This window comes from Wyeomyia smithii, chromosome 3 (genome assembly GCF_029784165.1).
Source record: "Wyeomyia smithii strain HCP4-BCI-WySm-NY-G18 chromosome 3, ASM2978416v1, whole genome shotgun sequence".
NCBI lineage: Eukaryota > Metazoa > Arthropoda > Insecta > Diptera > Culicidae > Wyeomyia > Wyeomyia smithii.
Window position 1 is genome coordinate 192,424,487 of NC_073696.1, and position 12,282 is coordinate 192,436,768.

A 12,282-nucleotide genomic window follows, 5' to 3' on the forward strand; every position below is an offset into this window, starting at 1 on the left:
AATTTGTTCGCGTCGCACAAAACGTATTCTTATTCAAGAAAATCTCTTAAATATATATTCTTAATTATCTATAACTACCAGTTTGATATATCATTTGAAAAATATGCGTTTTCTGAGCAACATGTGATATTTAGAAAATGTTAATCGTTGTCCTTTGATTTTAAATGAAGAATATAAAACTACTCGCAATCCGTTGGATGACAGTTCATAACGCCCATGTATCATAAACTATTTTTGGTTAGTTTATAATGTGCAGTTTTTTGAAGAAAAAATCAGATTAATTAAAAGTTTTTTGAGATATTTAATTTATAATTATACAAGTATGTATTTGTTTTTTTTCTAAATTTTTTTTTGTATCGCGGTATTTTTTTCCTGAAAGGACAAAATCACTACCTTAAGGCGATATGTTAAACAAACCAAACATTCTGGCTTTGATTTTTCTTCATTCATTTTGTTTCTCATTTCTTCATGGTCGGACAGACATCAATGTTTTGTTAATCTTTTGTAGTTTTCATTAGAAAAAAGTTTTTCTTTAAAGAAGCTTTTTTAAAAAATTAATTTTAATTTTTTTTTTCCAAAAAAAAATTTTTTTGAAGTGTATATTTTTTCAGAAAGACAAAATTACTGTCCACAGCTTTGCCGAAGACGTCACTCCAATTAAAGAAACCGTTTTGGCTCTAAAAATACTTGTCATAATCAATACCTCTTTCACATAGCATTTTTACATAGCTTCTCATAGAAGCCCATACAACCATCTATGCAAAATTTCAACCTAATCAAAAACAGTCGATTAAAATGGTTGCCCGCTTTAGGAGGAACGGCTCAGTAACAAACAGTAAAAGTAGATAGTAAGTTGGGATTGGTTCCTGCTTAGATTACTTTCGATTCGATTTTTGTGCAGCAGACAGTACCCACAGTGGAGAAACGGCTGAGATAGCAACACAAGCGTAAAAAATTATCAGCAGATAAGCTAAAGTTATATTCGATCGTGTACTGACTAGCATCCTCAGAAGTAGGTTATTGAAAATATGGTGTTAATCCCTCAATACCCAAATTATTTGCAGTTTAAATATGCACATAAGGTTCATCAATTTTTCGTAAGAACTATCGTAGTCTTACGTCAGCCATGATAAATGATAAATAACTAACCACAACATTTTTCAATTCCATTGTGGATTCCGATTCCATAGAATGTACCTCAGTAGATAGAACAAGGACTTTTCGAGTTGTGTAGCTAACTAGTTAGATTGTTCAAAAACGAGTTTTATTTCACTATTTTAAACAGACTGCTCTATTCAAAATAAAGTATACATTCGAGATAGGCATGCACAGAGAGTTAAGAGATTATACAAAATTATTTATCACATTTTTATGTTTTATTTTTTTGTCATGTCGCATTTAGCTATAGGTGTGTATGAGAATCCATGACTGATGGTTGAACATTCTCTATCGCTATGTGGTTCGGATCTATTTCGAACAAATTTCGCAGAACACATGATAGCGACTATCGATCTAGTCTACTCGAAAATTGCGATCAAAAACGGTACCTGCCCTGCCTGTACACACAAAAACCTAAAGCTTTCTAATAATTTGACTTTACTGGGACATTACTTCGATTCAGTTTCACTTGCTACTTATGTATTTTTGCTTCAGTCGAACGATGACATTTAAAAACCGCGCATTTTCAATGAAAAGCTATTACAAAGCTTACTGATTTTTAAATTAGATGAAATAGCTAGAGGTACTGTATGAAGATGGTATTTGCTCTGCATGGGAGTATATAAAATAATCGTTACGTTTGATTAACGAAGTCTAACTTCTCTGGTGCACAGTGGCTACAACCGCAATTTGTTCAAGATTTAATGTAAATTAATCGTACGTATTAATTGCTATAATCTTCGAAAGAAAAAAACTAAAGATGTTAAAATTCACAAAAAATTATTCCTAACTGTAGATAATTTCTATACTAGCTTGTAATGTAGCTGTCTGTATTCACGTATAATATTTGTTCAAACTGCTTGTTCTAACTGAGAATGATCTCAATTTCTTTCTCTGGAGTATAATGACGCATGGTGACGTGTTCTTCTGCCTGTCTCCTACTTTGATCGTTTTGTTGCTAAATACATTCATAATCATATCTGAATTGTTTTATTTTTAGCTCTTATGTGTGTAGTAACTTACACTAATCATGTTCTCATTCTGAAGAATTTGTTTTACTTTACCTTTCAAGGTAATCTTAATACTATATATGTATGTCTTCGTAATAAATAGCGGTTACAGTTCATACCTCTAACTGCTTTGATGTTTGCTGAATAATGAATGGTTCACTCCACATTCGTCTCAAATCACCCTGGAATTTTATAAAATACAGGTTAGCTAAATCAACAATTGAGCAATATGATTAGCTGCAAAGGTTATCTACTTATTCAAAATTCATGGTTGGTCCATGGTTGTGCTCAATAAACGTATACATACCTTCAAATAAGCCATCGTCAGCAGAGGTAGCAATGTGAACGGAACTAGGTACAGCAATGCAGGCTGTGCTGCTTTAAAAACTTCCGAACTAACGGTTGCGGTAAGTAAACCGAGGAAATAACTGAAACATATTGATTATTCCTTGTGAATTTTTGATAAGGTTGATATAAATTTACTGTGGTAACCTACCCTAATAAGGAACAATGGAAATAAGTAAGCTTCGAGCCGACTCCTCTCGGTGGAGGAATTCCCGTTTCTGCAGTCTGCGTGCATTGGGATTTCTTGTATGCATCATAACGGAGTACAAAACATAGCAGTAATCCAGGCATTACAATATCACCTAACCCGAGCATAGAGAAGTGACCGCTGTTGTGAATACTGGGAAATACCAGCTTTCCTGGAAGGTTCAACTTGGGCGGTTCTCTTACTATTCCACCGAGATTCAACTTCCGCGCAACGATTCCAACCGGGTTATCGGCGGGTCGAGTTGCTACTTTGACCATTACGTTGGTATTGAAAATGTATGACGAAAAAAATACCCAAAATACATCATAGATCAGCAGTCCTGTGAGTAGTAAGGTGGACACTTTTAGACTAGGTAACCGAACGAAGGCAATAAATGCAACGCAAAGTCCCATGCCCATGGCATCCATCAATAGCCAATGACCTGTTAAAACCCAGATGCAGACAATCGATACCGCTAGAGAGAAGCTGAACAGCTCGGCAGCTGTAAAACGGCCACACACGCCGAAGGATATCCGATTTCCATCTGAACAGGGACGAATAATATACTGACACATCGGTAGCAACAAGAATGCTAGCGCAACAGTGGCGATGACTGTAAGAAGATAACAATGAAGCAATAGTAATGATATGTAATATCTCAAAACTTACTTGCTGTACAAACGGCGAATAACATTTGCATTGAATCAAAGAAAAAGAACATCACAAGCAGTGATATAGAAGCTCCCAGCGGAAGACACAGGGCGTGCATCGTATCTAATGTAGCAAATTTATCTGTAAAAGTTATCAGAATTAAGAGCATATAAATAAATTTCCTTTTTAGCATCGAAATATTATGTAGATATATTGTCCCTTACTTTGCTCCTGTTGTACAGGTTCACCTGTGATGAGATTGTTCATGCTTTCGCTTTGACGCTTTTTCTCCTTTTCGCGTTGCTCCTGTTCCATATTGAGGCTACGGAAGCTACCATATACAATCAGGAGCATCGAAATAAGGCAGGTTGAAACTCGGGACGAATCCATGATGGTGTATGAGGACCACTGATACTCTGCCTGCGATTGCTGCTGCTGGAGTATATCTTCTTGCTGCGCACCAGCAACAAATCCTTCCGACATTGCGCGATTGGAACGTTTCCTCGAAGGCGGATCCCTTTCGAGGAATCCGTTATGGACCACAACGGTCTTAGGTGATCGCTGGAATAAACTGCAGTCGCACCTTTACAACTGAGTATGTCTTGAAAGTTAGCCAAATGATAAGGCAGGCGTAGCCAGTTACGTACACCACCCGACCAAACGGCTACAAATCTTGAATCCTTTTGCTAGTGCATTTTTTTATTTATTCATGGTTGCTTGCTCATTGGAACACTGTCACTGAAAAAAAAAAAGAAAACGTTCAAACATTCAGAAAAACAAAACTGTGTGATATAGGACAAATAAACTTTTTACGAAATTATATTAATTCTCCCATCAAAATAATGTTAAATAATATTATTCTCTTGGTCACAGCCTAAGGAAACAACATTCATTTATTATAACAAAACTCTCCGCTTATTACATGTTCGGTAAGTTATATTCATACCACATAGCTCTGACCAGGCTCACATAATTGTACTTTTTTTCTTAGAAAGGCAGAACAATCTCTACTAAAATGATTTTTTTGGTTGAGCCCGCTCAATCGATCAAATCGATATCAACGATCTTCAAATGAATCAAAGGTTTTGTTCAGTTTCACAATAACCATAATTTTTAGTTTCAAGGTAATATGTCAAATACAAACCTCTAAGTTGGATCTAATTGGGTTCGTGGTTTAAAGGTATTTATATTTATACAGGGTGAATGGTTTCTTGTTGGGAGTATACATACTCTTCTTTAAATTAGCTCTAACTTTGAGTGTATATCGCGTAGAACAATTCATTTGAAGGCTGAGAAATTCTACAAGATACAGTCTTTACATGCCTAAACCAATGTAAAACATTTTGGAAGCAAAATTCGTTTTTTACCAACCTTTTATCTGCCTTAGTTAAAAAAAATCAAATTTTAATGCAACATGTTTGGTGGAGCACCTGCATCAACATTAACTGGCAATCAAACCACTCCAACGTAGGTCTACGGTTAAATAATTAAATAAAATATACTTATTATCTTCAGCTAATACACTTGGATAATTTCAACTTATATCTAGAAAAAAACTGTTAATCGTGTAATCGCGGTGTGGTACTCACGGTACTCACGTTGTGAGATCAGATGTGAACAGTAGAATCCATCTGCTGTTTGTCAAAAGCATGGAACAGGGAAACCAGATGTGCAGACTTGCCTGAAAACTCAGATTTTTAGGTTTCGTGTGCAGATTTTTATTGATTCGCAGATATAAGTAGATTTTCAATAGTTTCTGCAGATTTTTTTTCAGAGTCTCTTTATACTTGCGCAGATTTTTTTAAAAATGTGTTCAGATTTTCGCAGACTTTTGCCTGCGTGAGCAAAATTTTTTCGATTCACGGAGATTTTTTTCAGATTTCAAGCAGGTTTTTCCGGTTTTTCGAGCAGTTGCAAACTTTTTTTTTCAAAAATACCTGGCATCTCTGGCATGGATAGCGAACCTATACATTAGAGAAATGACAAGACACTCACCGTTAAGGCAACTGTCAACATCAAAACGGATAACGGCAATGCAAAATGATACAACTCGCCCGTTTTGATTAGTCAGCCTATACACCAGAGAGACGCCGAGACACTCACCGTTAAGGCAACTGTCAACATCAAAACGGATAACGGCAATGCAAAATGATACAACTCGCCCGTTTTGATGTTGACAGTTGCCTTAACGGTGAGTGTCTCGGCGTCTCTCTGGTGTATAGGCTGACTAGTTTTGATGTTGACAGTTGCCTTAACGGTGTCAACATCAAAACGGGCGAGTTGTATCATTTTGCATTGCCGTTATCCGTTTTGATGTTGACAGTTGCCTTAACGGTGAGTGTCTTGTCATTTCTCTAATGTATAGGTTCGCTACTCTACACTGAGTGGTATTGCTCAGCAGCTGACCACTCACCAGCAGAGTAGCCAAGTATTTACATGAAATAAAAAATTTCAGAGCACAATCTTTAGAATCACATTACAAACTCAGCGAAAAAAAATGCAATAACGGTATGAAAAATTAGTATTCTTACAATTACCAATTGCTGTGTAGAAAAAAACTCTATATACAGATATGTGTTACTATCGTTATTGTGCTCATTCTTCTAAAACTGATTCGAACAAAAAAAAAAAACTGGCAATTCTGTCACCCGTCAATATTTAGTCAACATTGCATTGCTAGTTGTAATAATCTATAAGAAAAAACCTCAATTTAAATAGAAAGCAGGGCCATAACAAAAGTTTAGATTGTGAGAGCTCGAAAACTGATCATTAGAACATAATATTCTTCAAGACGAGTGACAAACCAAAGCACCAATATGGAATAACTTGTATTTGTGGATGCTTTCCTGCAACAAACCCAGACTTCTAGTACGAATCGCACATACCTTTTCTCAAGGTGAGGGGCGATACCGTGAGAACTGCCAGAAACTCCTCGGTAGGCTGTCAAAAAGTTATATAAACATTGCTCAAATGATACAAAATTTAGTAACGTTTTCGAAGATTTTTTATTTAAATTAGATTCTTCAAGTGTAACTAAAGGGCATGAGTGACATTCATTACTTGTAATTTTCAGGGTCATCCTGTTTTGTTCAATTGCAATTGGCGTAAGACTGAATGAAATGACGACCAAAAGGTGATAAGCCATTATCAGGCAACATTAATGTGATCTAGAACACAAAGAGATCGACTTACGGGCTAAATGTAAGATGCAAGATATGAAGATGACGTCATGTCAGTGTAACAAATCACCGTAAAAATTGATAAACTGTAAATATACAAATAGCTGGAAAATCTGTATCAAGAAAGTCATCACACAAGCATCCGGTTAACATGGATACTTCAAGCGGGGCGTTCATTAAAACTATTGAGTGGGATATGATGGATAAGAAGAAATTCTTCCCGCTCTCAATGCTAAGCTCGTTCTCGGTGCGATGTGCATTATATCCGCTGACAGTCATCAAAACACAACTACAGGTAAACCAACTTTGTTTATTAAAAAAAATTGACAAAATTACACGAAATACAAAAGTATATTAAATTCTTCATTGATCATCAAACCATCATTGCAACTTCAGACTTGATTCAGAAAACATGTTCATGTCACCCAGTGATGAGAAGTTTTGTGTGTCTGATTTAGTAAATAAACACAACAGTTAAAACCTTTTCTCAAAGCAGGAACTGTCGTAACATAAATATCGTACTGACACTGTCGTAAAAAATTACAAAGCGGTCTACACACTATTACTACAATATTCAACCAGTTTAAACAAAATGTCACAAAAGAACTTTGTTTATTTTTTCAGGTTCAATACAAAAACGACATCTACAAAGGCATGATCGATGCCGGTGTCAAAATATTTCAAAATGAGGGGTTTCCCGGACTGTATCGAGGTTTCTGGATTTCCTCAGTGCAGATCGTCTCCGGGGTGTTCTACATTAGCACCTACGAGGGAGTGCGACACGTGCTGAACCAACACGGGGCTAGTCAACGAACGAAATCTCTTGTTGCCGGTGGTTGCGCTTCGCTTATTGGCCAAACTATTATAGTTCCGTTCGATGTTATATCGCAACACGCAATGGTCCTAGGTATGGGTGCAGCAGCCGGCGCAAAAGGAGGTAGTTTAAATCCACTGGGTATAAATTTCGACAAGCAAAGCAGTCGGATACGAATCACAATTGATATTGCAAAAGAAATCATGCGAAGAGATAGCTTCAAAGGTTTCTACCGAGGATACGCAGCCAGTTTAATGGCCTACGTACCGAACTCGGCAATGTGGTGGGCCTTTTACCATCTTTACCAGGACGAAATCCTAAGGATTTGTCCACCATGGGTGTCACATCTTTTTGTACAGTGTGTGGCTGGTAGTTTAGGAGGCTTCACCACTACGATTATTACAAATCCACTAGATATTGTAAGGGCTCGTCTACAAGTGCAGCGGCTAGACTCAATGCAAATAGCTTTTCGCGAGCTGTGGCATGAGGAACATTTCCACATGTTTTTCAAGGGTCTCACTGCACGGCTAGTACAATCCGCCGCATTCTCGTTTAGCATTATCTTAGGCTATGAAACGATCAAACGCGTCTCAGTAAACGAACAATACAAACATCTAATAAAGTGGTGATTTGGAAATTGTGATGTTCGGATTTCGCGCATTTCGAATCTATACAGCGCAGCCAAGGAGGAAAGAATGTAGCAGAATGAGAAAAAAGCATAATGCCAAATGACCTCAGCTGCTTGGTTTGCCTGCTTAATCTACGAGTCTTTAGTCTTTACGAATTGTCATAGACATATGTATTGTTATTTGTATATGCTAATAAATTAGTTTGAAACCGCTGCAGCTATATATACTTAACTATTAGACCATTGAAAATCTTTCGTTTTTGCAAAAGGATACCAAATGATAAAATAAAGTCATACAAATAGAACGGTGGCAGTATGCTGGTCATAACATTTCAGTTGTTTAGATTGAACTAACCATTTTTCAGTTGGAAACATAACGCGACGCACACAAGCGGAACTCAACCGAATGATGAAGTCGTTCGATTGCACATCAGTCTCTGCGGTTTACCAACCAAAAAAGATTACGCGGTGCTTGTTAATCACAGCGTAGCGACAAAACTGGAATTTTATTTACAATTATTGTCAATGTTGGAACTATATTTACAATTATTATCAATGTTGCCGCAATCGACGTTTGGTTATAAAATGTTGGAATTGTTTTTATGTTAATTTATTTTCATATGTGAATTGCAAAGCTTTGTAATTCTTAACTGACAATGGAGCAGTATAGAAGAGTGTATGACACAGTGAATGAAATAAGAATATATGTTTAAGGAAACAGTCTAGTGCATGATAATGCTTATTAGAAGCACCATTCAAAATAGTAGGTGTTTCCATTCTCTGTACAAAGATTCACAAAATAAAATCGTAATGGGAGTATGGTTTAACTGAACTGTATCATTGTTGTTATCTTCTTGGAAGAGATCTGCGAAAAATATAATCAATGACCACGAACACAATAAATATGTCTCTTGAATAAAAACTATATCTAATTGTTTGTGAAACATCCTCTGAGCTGTACGACTTGTAATCAATCGATATGCTGTACACAAAATTCCAATATCCGAGTGTTAGTGTGCAGTTTTAAATTTTGTTTTCGAGAATATTTGTACGAAAATGCCTTTTACAGTCGGTTTAGATAATTTTTCTTCTGTTATTATAGTCCACGTACTTTGCATTTATTTCAAAGGAAATAAAACAAAAGGTTGAGAAATAATAACTTTATTTCCTTATTTCAATCAGAGTTGTACTGAAAAAATAATTATCCTTCTGAATTTGTTAATTTGTTTATTTGATCGGCCACTAACACATCTCAGGGCTATCGGGCTCTTCTGAATTATGATCGAACAGTACTACTCTAAGCCAACTGATGTTTAATGTATGAAATTTATTAAATTAGACTAAGTCAACTAGAATTATGTTTTGCGATTATTTCTTTTAAACCACTAAACAACATGGTCAACACTAATGTGTTTTAATCATTATGTGATCGTTTCCAACCAAAATGATTCGAAAATACGCAGTAATATCAGAGAAATTTATCTTAGTTATAACAGGGTGGTCAGCAGATTTCCAATTCTAAATTCCCGGTTTTTTCCCGGTTACAAATCGATGTTTTTCCCGGTTTTGAAACGCATAAATATATGGGTTCAACCACGTTTATTCATTGACAAAATAAATTTGTAAAAGGATTTTGATTTTAATATCATTATTTCATTTGAAAACTTGAAAAAGAGCTAACTACTTTGGCCAACACCTCTTTGCTGTTGATTTTTCGACTTTTCATGACTGAGGAATGCAACTCGGTCCATGGTATAAATCCTAAACGAGGTATTATGTGATTGTATCTTGTGTCTAGTACAAAGAGCACACTTGGGGCTTTTCGAAACGTGTAACGTGCAGAAAATATCATTCTCTCAAAATTTTCCTTATTTCCCTCAGCTCTACTCAAGATATAATTTAGAATCAATGTGTGCTTCATGTTTCAGAATTTTTTTATTTTAAAGAATATTTTTACATCAATTATGAATAAATGGGTACATAACTTTGAAACATACTCAGACATAAATGACATCAGACGTTGATCCTGTAAAGTGGTGATTGTTTTGGTGTTTGATCGGCACTTACTGTTGAAGTCCTAATCAGTGCGAATAAGAAAGAAGACAGATTAGAGAAAAACAATTGCAGTCAACTGTTAGTGTACAGAACAATTGCCGCGCCTACCCTAGGATTCTATTGACTCTAACGGTCGTCTCTCTTAGCCGAGACTCTAACATATGACGACTGGCTTGTTACTCCAGCATCTTACTCCTTGAGTCTTCCAGTGTTTGTGAGATGACAGAAAATGTATACTAATACAACAGATCCCAAGCATGCAGTAAATGAAAATAATGTTTAAAATAAACATGATGAATTTCCCGGTTTAGTATTGAAATTCCCGGCTTTTTCCCGGTTCATTTTCGAATTCCCGGCTTTTTCCCGGTTTTCCAGGTTTGCCCGTTTCGCTGGCCACCTTGTTATAAACTTAAGTTCTAAAGCATGTTGCAAGAACAATCGCGATTCTAGATGTAGTTTTAAAATGAACCTCATAGTGATCATCTTAACGGAAGCATTCGTTTTCGGTATACAGTCAGTTTTTACGCGGATTTTCGAATTACCGCGTTTTGTCACACCCTGTGCAAAATTTCAGCTCAATCGGACTTAAAATGGGGTGGCGTAAAGTGATTGAAGTTTGGCCTTTTTGAAAACCGAAAAATCACCCACCCCATTTTAAGTCCGATTGAGCTAAAATTTTGCGCAGGGTGTTTTTTCGAGCAGGTGAACATTTTGTATAGGATTTCTTTTTGAAATTTTCTGGTCACTTTGTTTCCATACAATGATCGGCACCCTATTGCACACCTTTACTCGCAGGGGTAAAACTATCCGAACAACATTTCCTATATTTTCATACAATTCACATTTATTCGATATGTATTGTCTGTGTAATGAAATTTTTCATGATAGAAATCGTTTGACATGGAAACGATCTTTTCCAACTTCAATAAAAAATGAAATTATTTAATCAAATACAGAAACCGTCCAGTTCATGTACAATAACGATTCGCTACATGGAAATCAATACTGTTAATGTAAAATAAAAACTATATTGGAACCCGTCTATGTGCAGCGTTTACCTAATTTCACTTTCAACACACCGTATGCTTATCAAATACGAACAGTCGAGTAACTTTGTTCGTACAGTAGTCCAGCTCGTACTGAGCATCGTTCCGCATTTGGTTAAAACTAAATTGAGTATTTAGCATGTGTTGGTTTACCTTAATTTTGTTTCTTGAAACAGGCAACCGACATAGTCAGAGAATCAACGAATAATCATCATAAAAGAATGAGTACACGCCTCGCTTATGGTATATTAATTTGTTTTGAAAATGTTGGACTTTGATCCAGATTTTTTTGTTTTTTTGGAAATAGGTTTTCTAAGTTTGCGTAAGGTTACACCTAGATCACAAAATTCATCATGTTACATGTACCTACATGATGTTGAAAAAAATCGAAAACCTAAAATTGAACGGAGATAAACAAAAAAAAAACGATTATATTTTTATCTCCGAGAAACCACCGGAATCACTACAAAATACAAAACATTGATCATTAAGTAGGCTGTACAATTATAATACCTACAGGATGGAATATACATTATTTATAAAAATGGATTAAAACTTGAAGATGATTGATGCAATTATTTTAGGTTAGTTGCTAAAAACGCGTAAAACTAATCTTTAGCAAGTAATTTATAAATAGGAAAATATAAAATGTATATACCGTGAGGCGCCCTAATTCTGCGCGGCCTTCAATTCTGCGCACTTCACATCAAAATGTTGATGCCGTTGAGTAAAAAAGGAAACATGACCAGAAAGTTGACAGTTTATATATAGGAAATCACTTCAAACGACATTTTTGAAAATCTGCTTTCAATTAATATTTTTTAATCTTTTAATACGAGTGCGCATAATTAAGAGCCGCGCAGAATTAACCCAACAAACAAATTGGTCCGTATATTTCAGTTGTTGTTGAGATATAAGCACCCTTGTACAATCTGTTAAAGTTGTATATAACGTTCTATATGAGCTTATAAGTACCAAAGTGGAGGCAATATACGTACCAAATTGGTTCGCGCAGTTAAAGATATACAACTTTTTACTACATTTTTTACAATTCTACAATAATTACCTCAATAATTATTGAGGTTAGATGCGGCATTTTTCTTTATTATATTTTACACGGCTGTGTTCAGTTTCGAAACCCCAACGTTCCGATCACTGCTCTTATTCCCTATCCTCAGAGTCTCTTTACGATGCTGCATGTCAATGAAT

The 12,282-nt window shown here is 35.7% G+C and overlaps 2 protein-coding genes across 11 annotated transcripts in view; one reads left to right on the forward strand and one right to left on the reverse strand.

Annotated features, from left to right (window-relative positions):
* Window positions 1-1,247: 1,247 nt before the first annotated feature.
* The window catches only part of LOC129726585 (signal peptide peptidase-like 3), a 46,026-nt gene continuing 34,991 nt past the window's right edge, over window positions 1,248-12,282 (reverse strand). For all 8 annotated transcript variants that reach the window (XM_055683464.1, XM_055683469.1, XM_055683470.1 and 5 more), the window contains 5 exons: window positions 3,576-4,089; window positions 3,370-3,492; window positions 2,665-3,313; window positions 2,476-2,596; window positions 1,248-2,350 (listed from right to left, as the gene is read on the reverse strand). In XM_055683464.1, the coding sequence (XP_055539439.1) occupies window positions 2,282-2,350; window positions 2,476-2,596; window positions 2,665-3,313; window positions 3,370-3,492; window positions 3,576-3,834 (1,221 nt within the window). In that variant the 5' untranslated portion in view covers window positions 3,835-4,089 and the 3' untranslated portion in view covers window positions 1,248-2,281. The remainder of the gene's footprint in view (window positions 2,351-2,475; window positions 2,597-2,664; window positions 3,314-3,369; window positions 3,493-3,575; window positions 4,090-12,282) is intronic.
* LOC129726587 (solute carrier family 25 member 44) lies at window positions 5,982-8,894 on the forward strand. Of its 3 annotated transcripts, XM_055683474.1 has the most exons (4): window positions 5,982-6,286; window positions 6,425-6,552; window positions 6,635-6,825; window positions 7,155-8,894. In XM_055683474.1, the coding sequence occupies exons 3-4, from the start codon at window positions 6,682-6,684 to the stop codon at window positions 7,971-7,973; spliced, it is 963 nt and encodes a 320-aa protein (XP_055539449.1). In that variant the 5' UTR covers window positions 5,982-6,286; window positions 6,425-6,552; window positions 6,635-6,681; the 3' UTR covers window positions 7,974-8,894. The 3 variants fall into 3 exon arrangements, with proteins under 3 accessions (XP_055539449.1, XP_055539448.1, XP_055539450.1); XM_055683473.1 differs by having other exon boundaries at window positions 6,425-6,825; XM_055683475.1 differs by having other exon boundaries at window positions 5,982-6,247; window positions 6,425-6,825.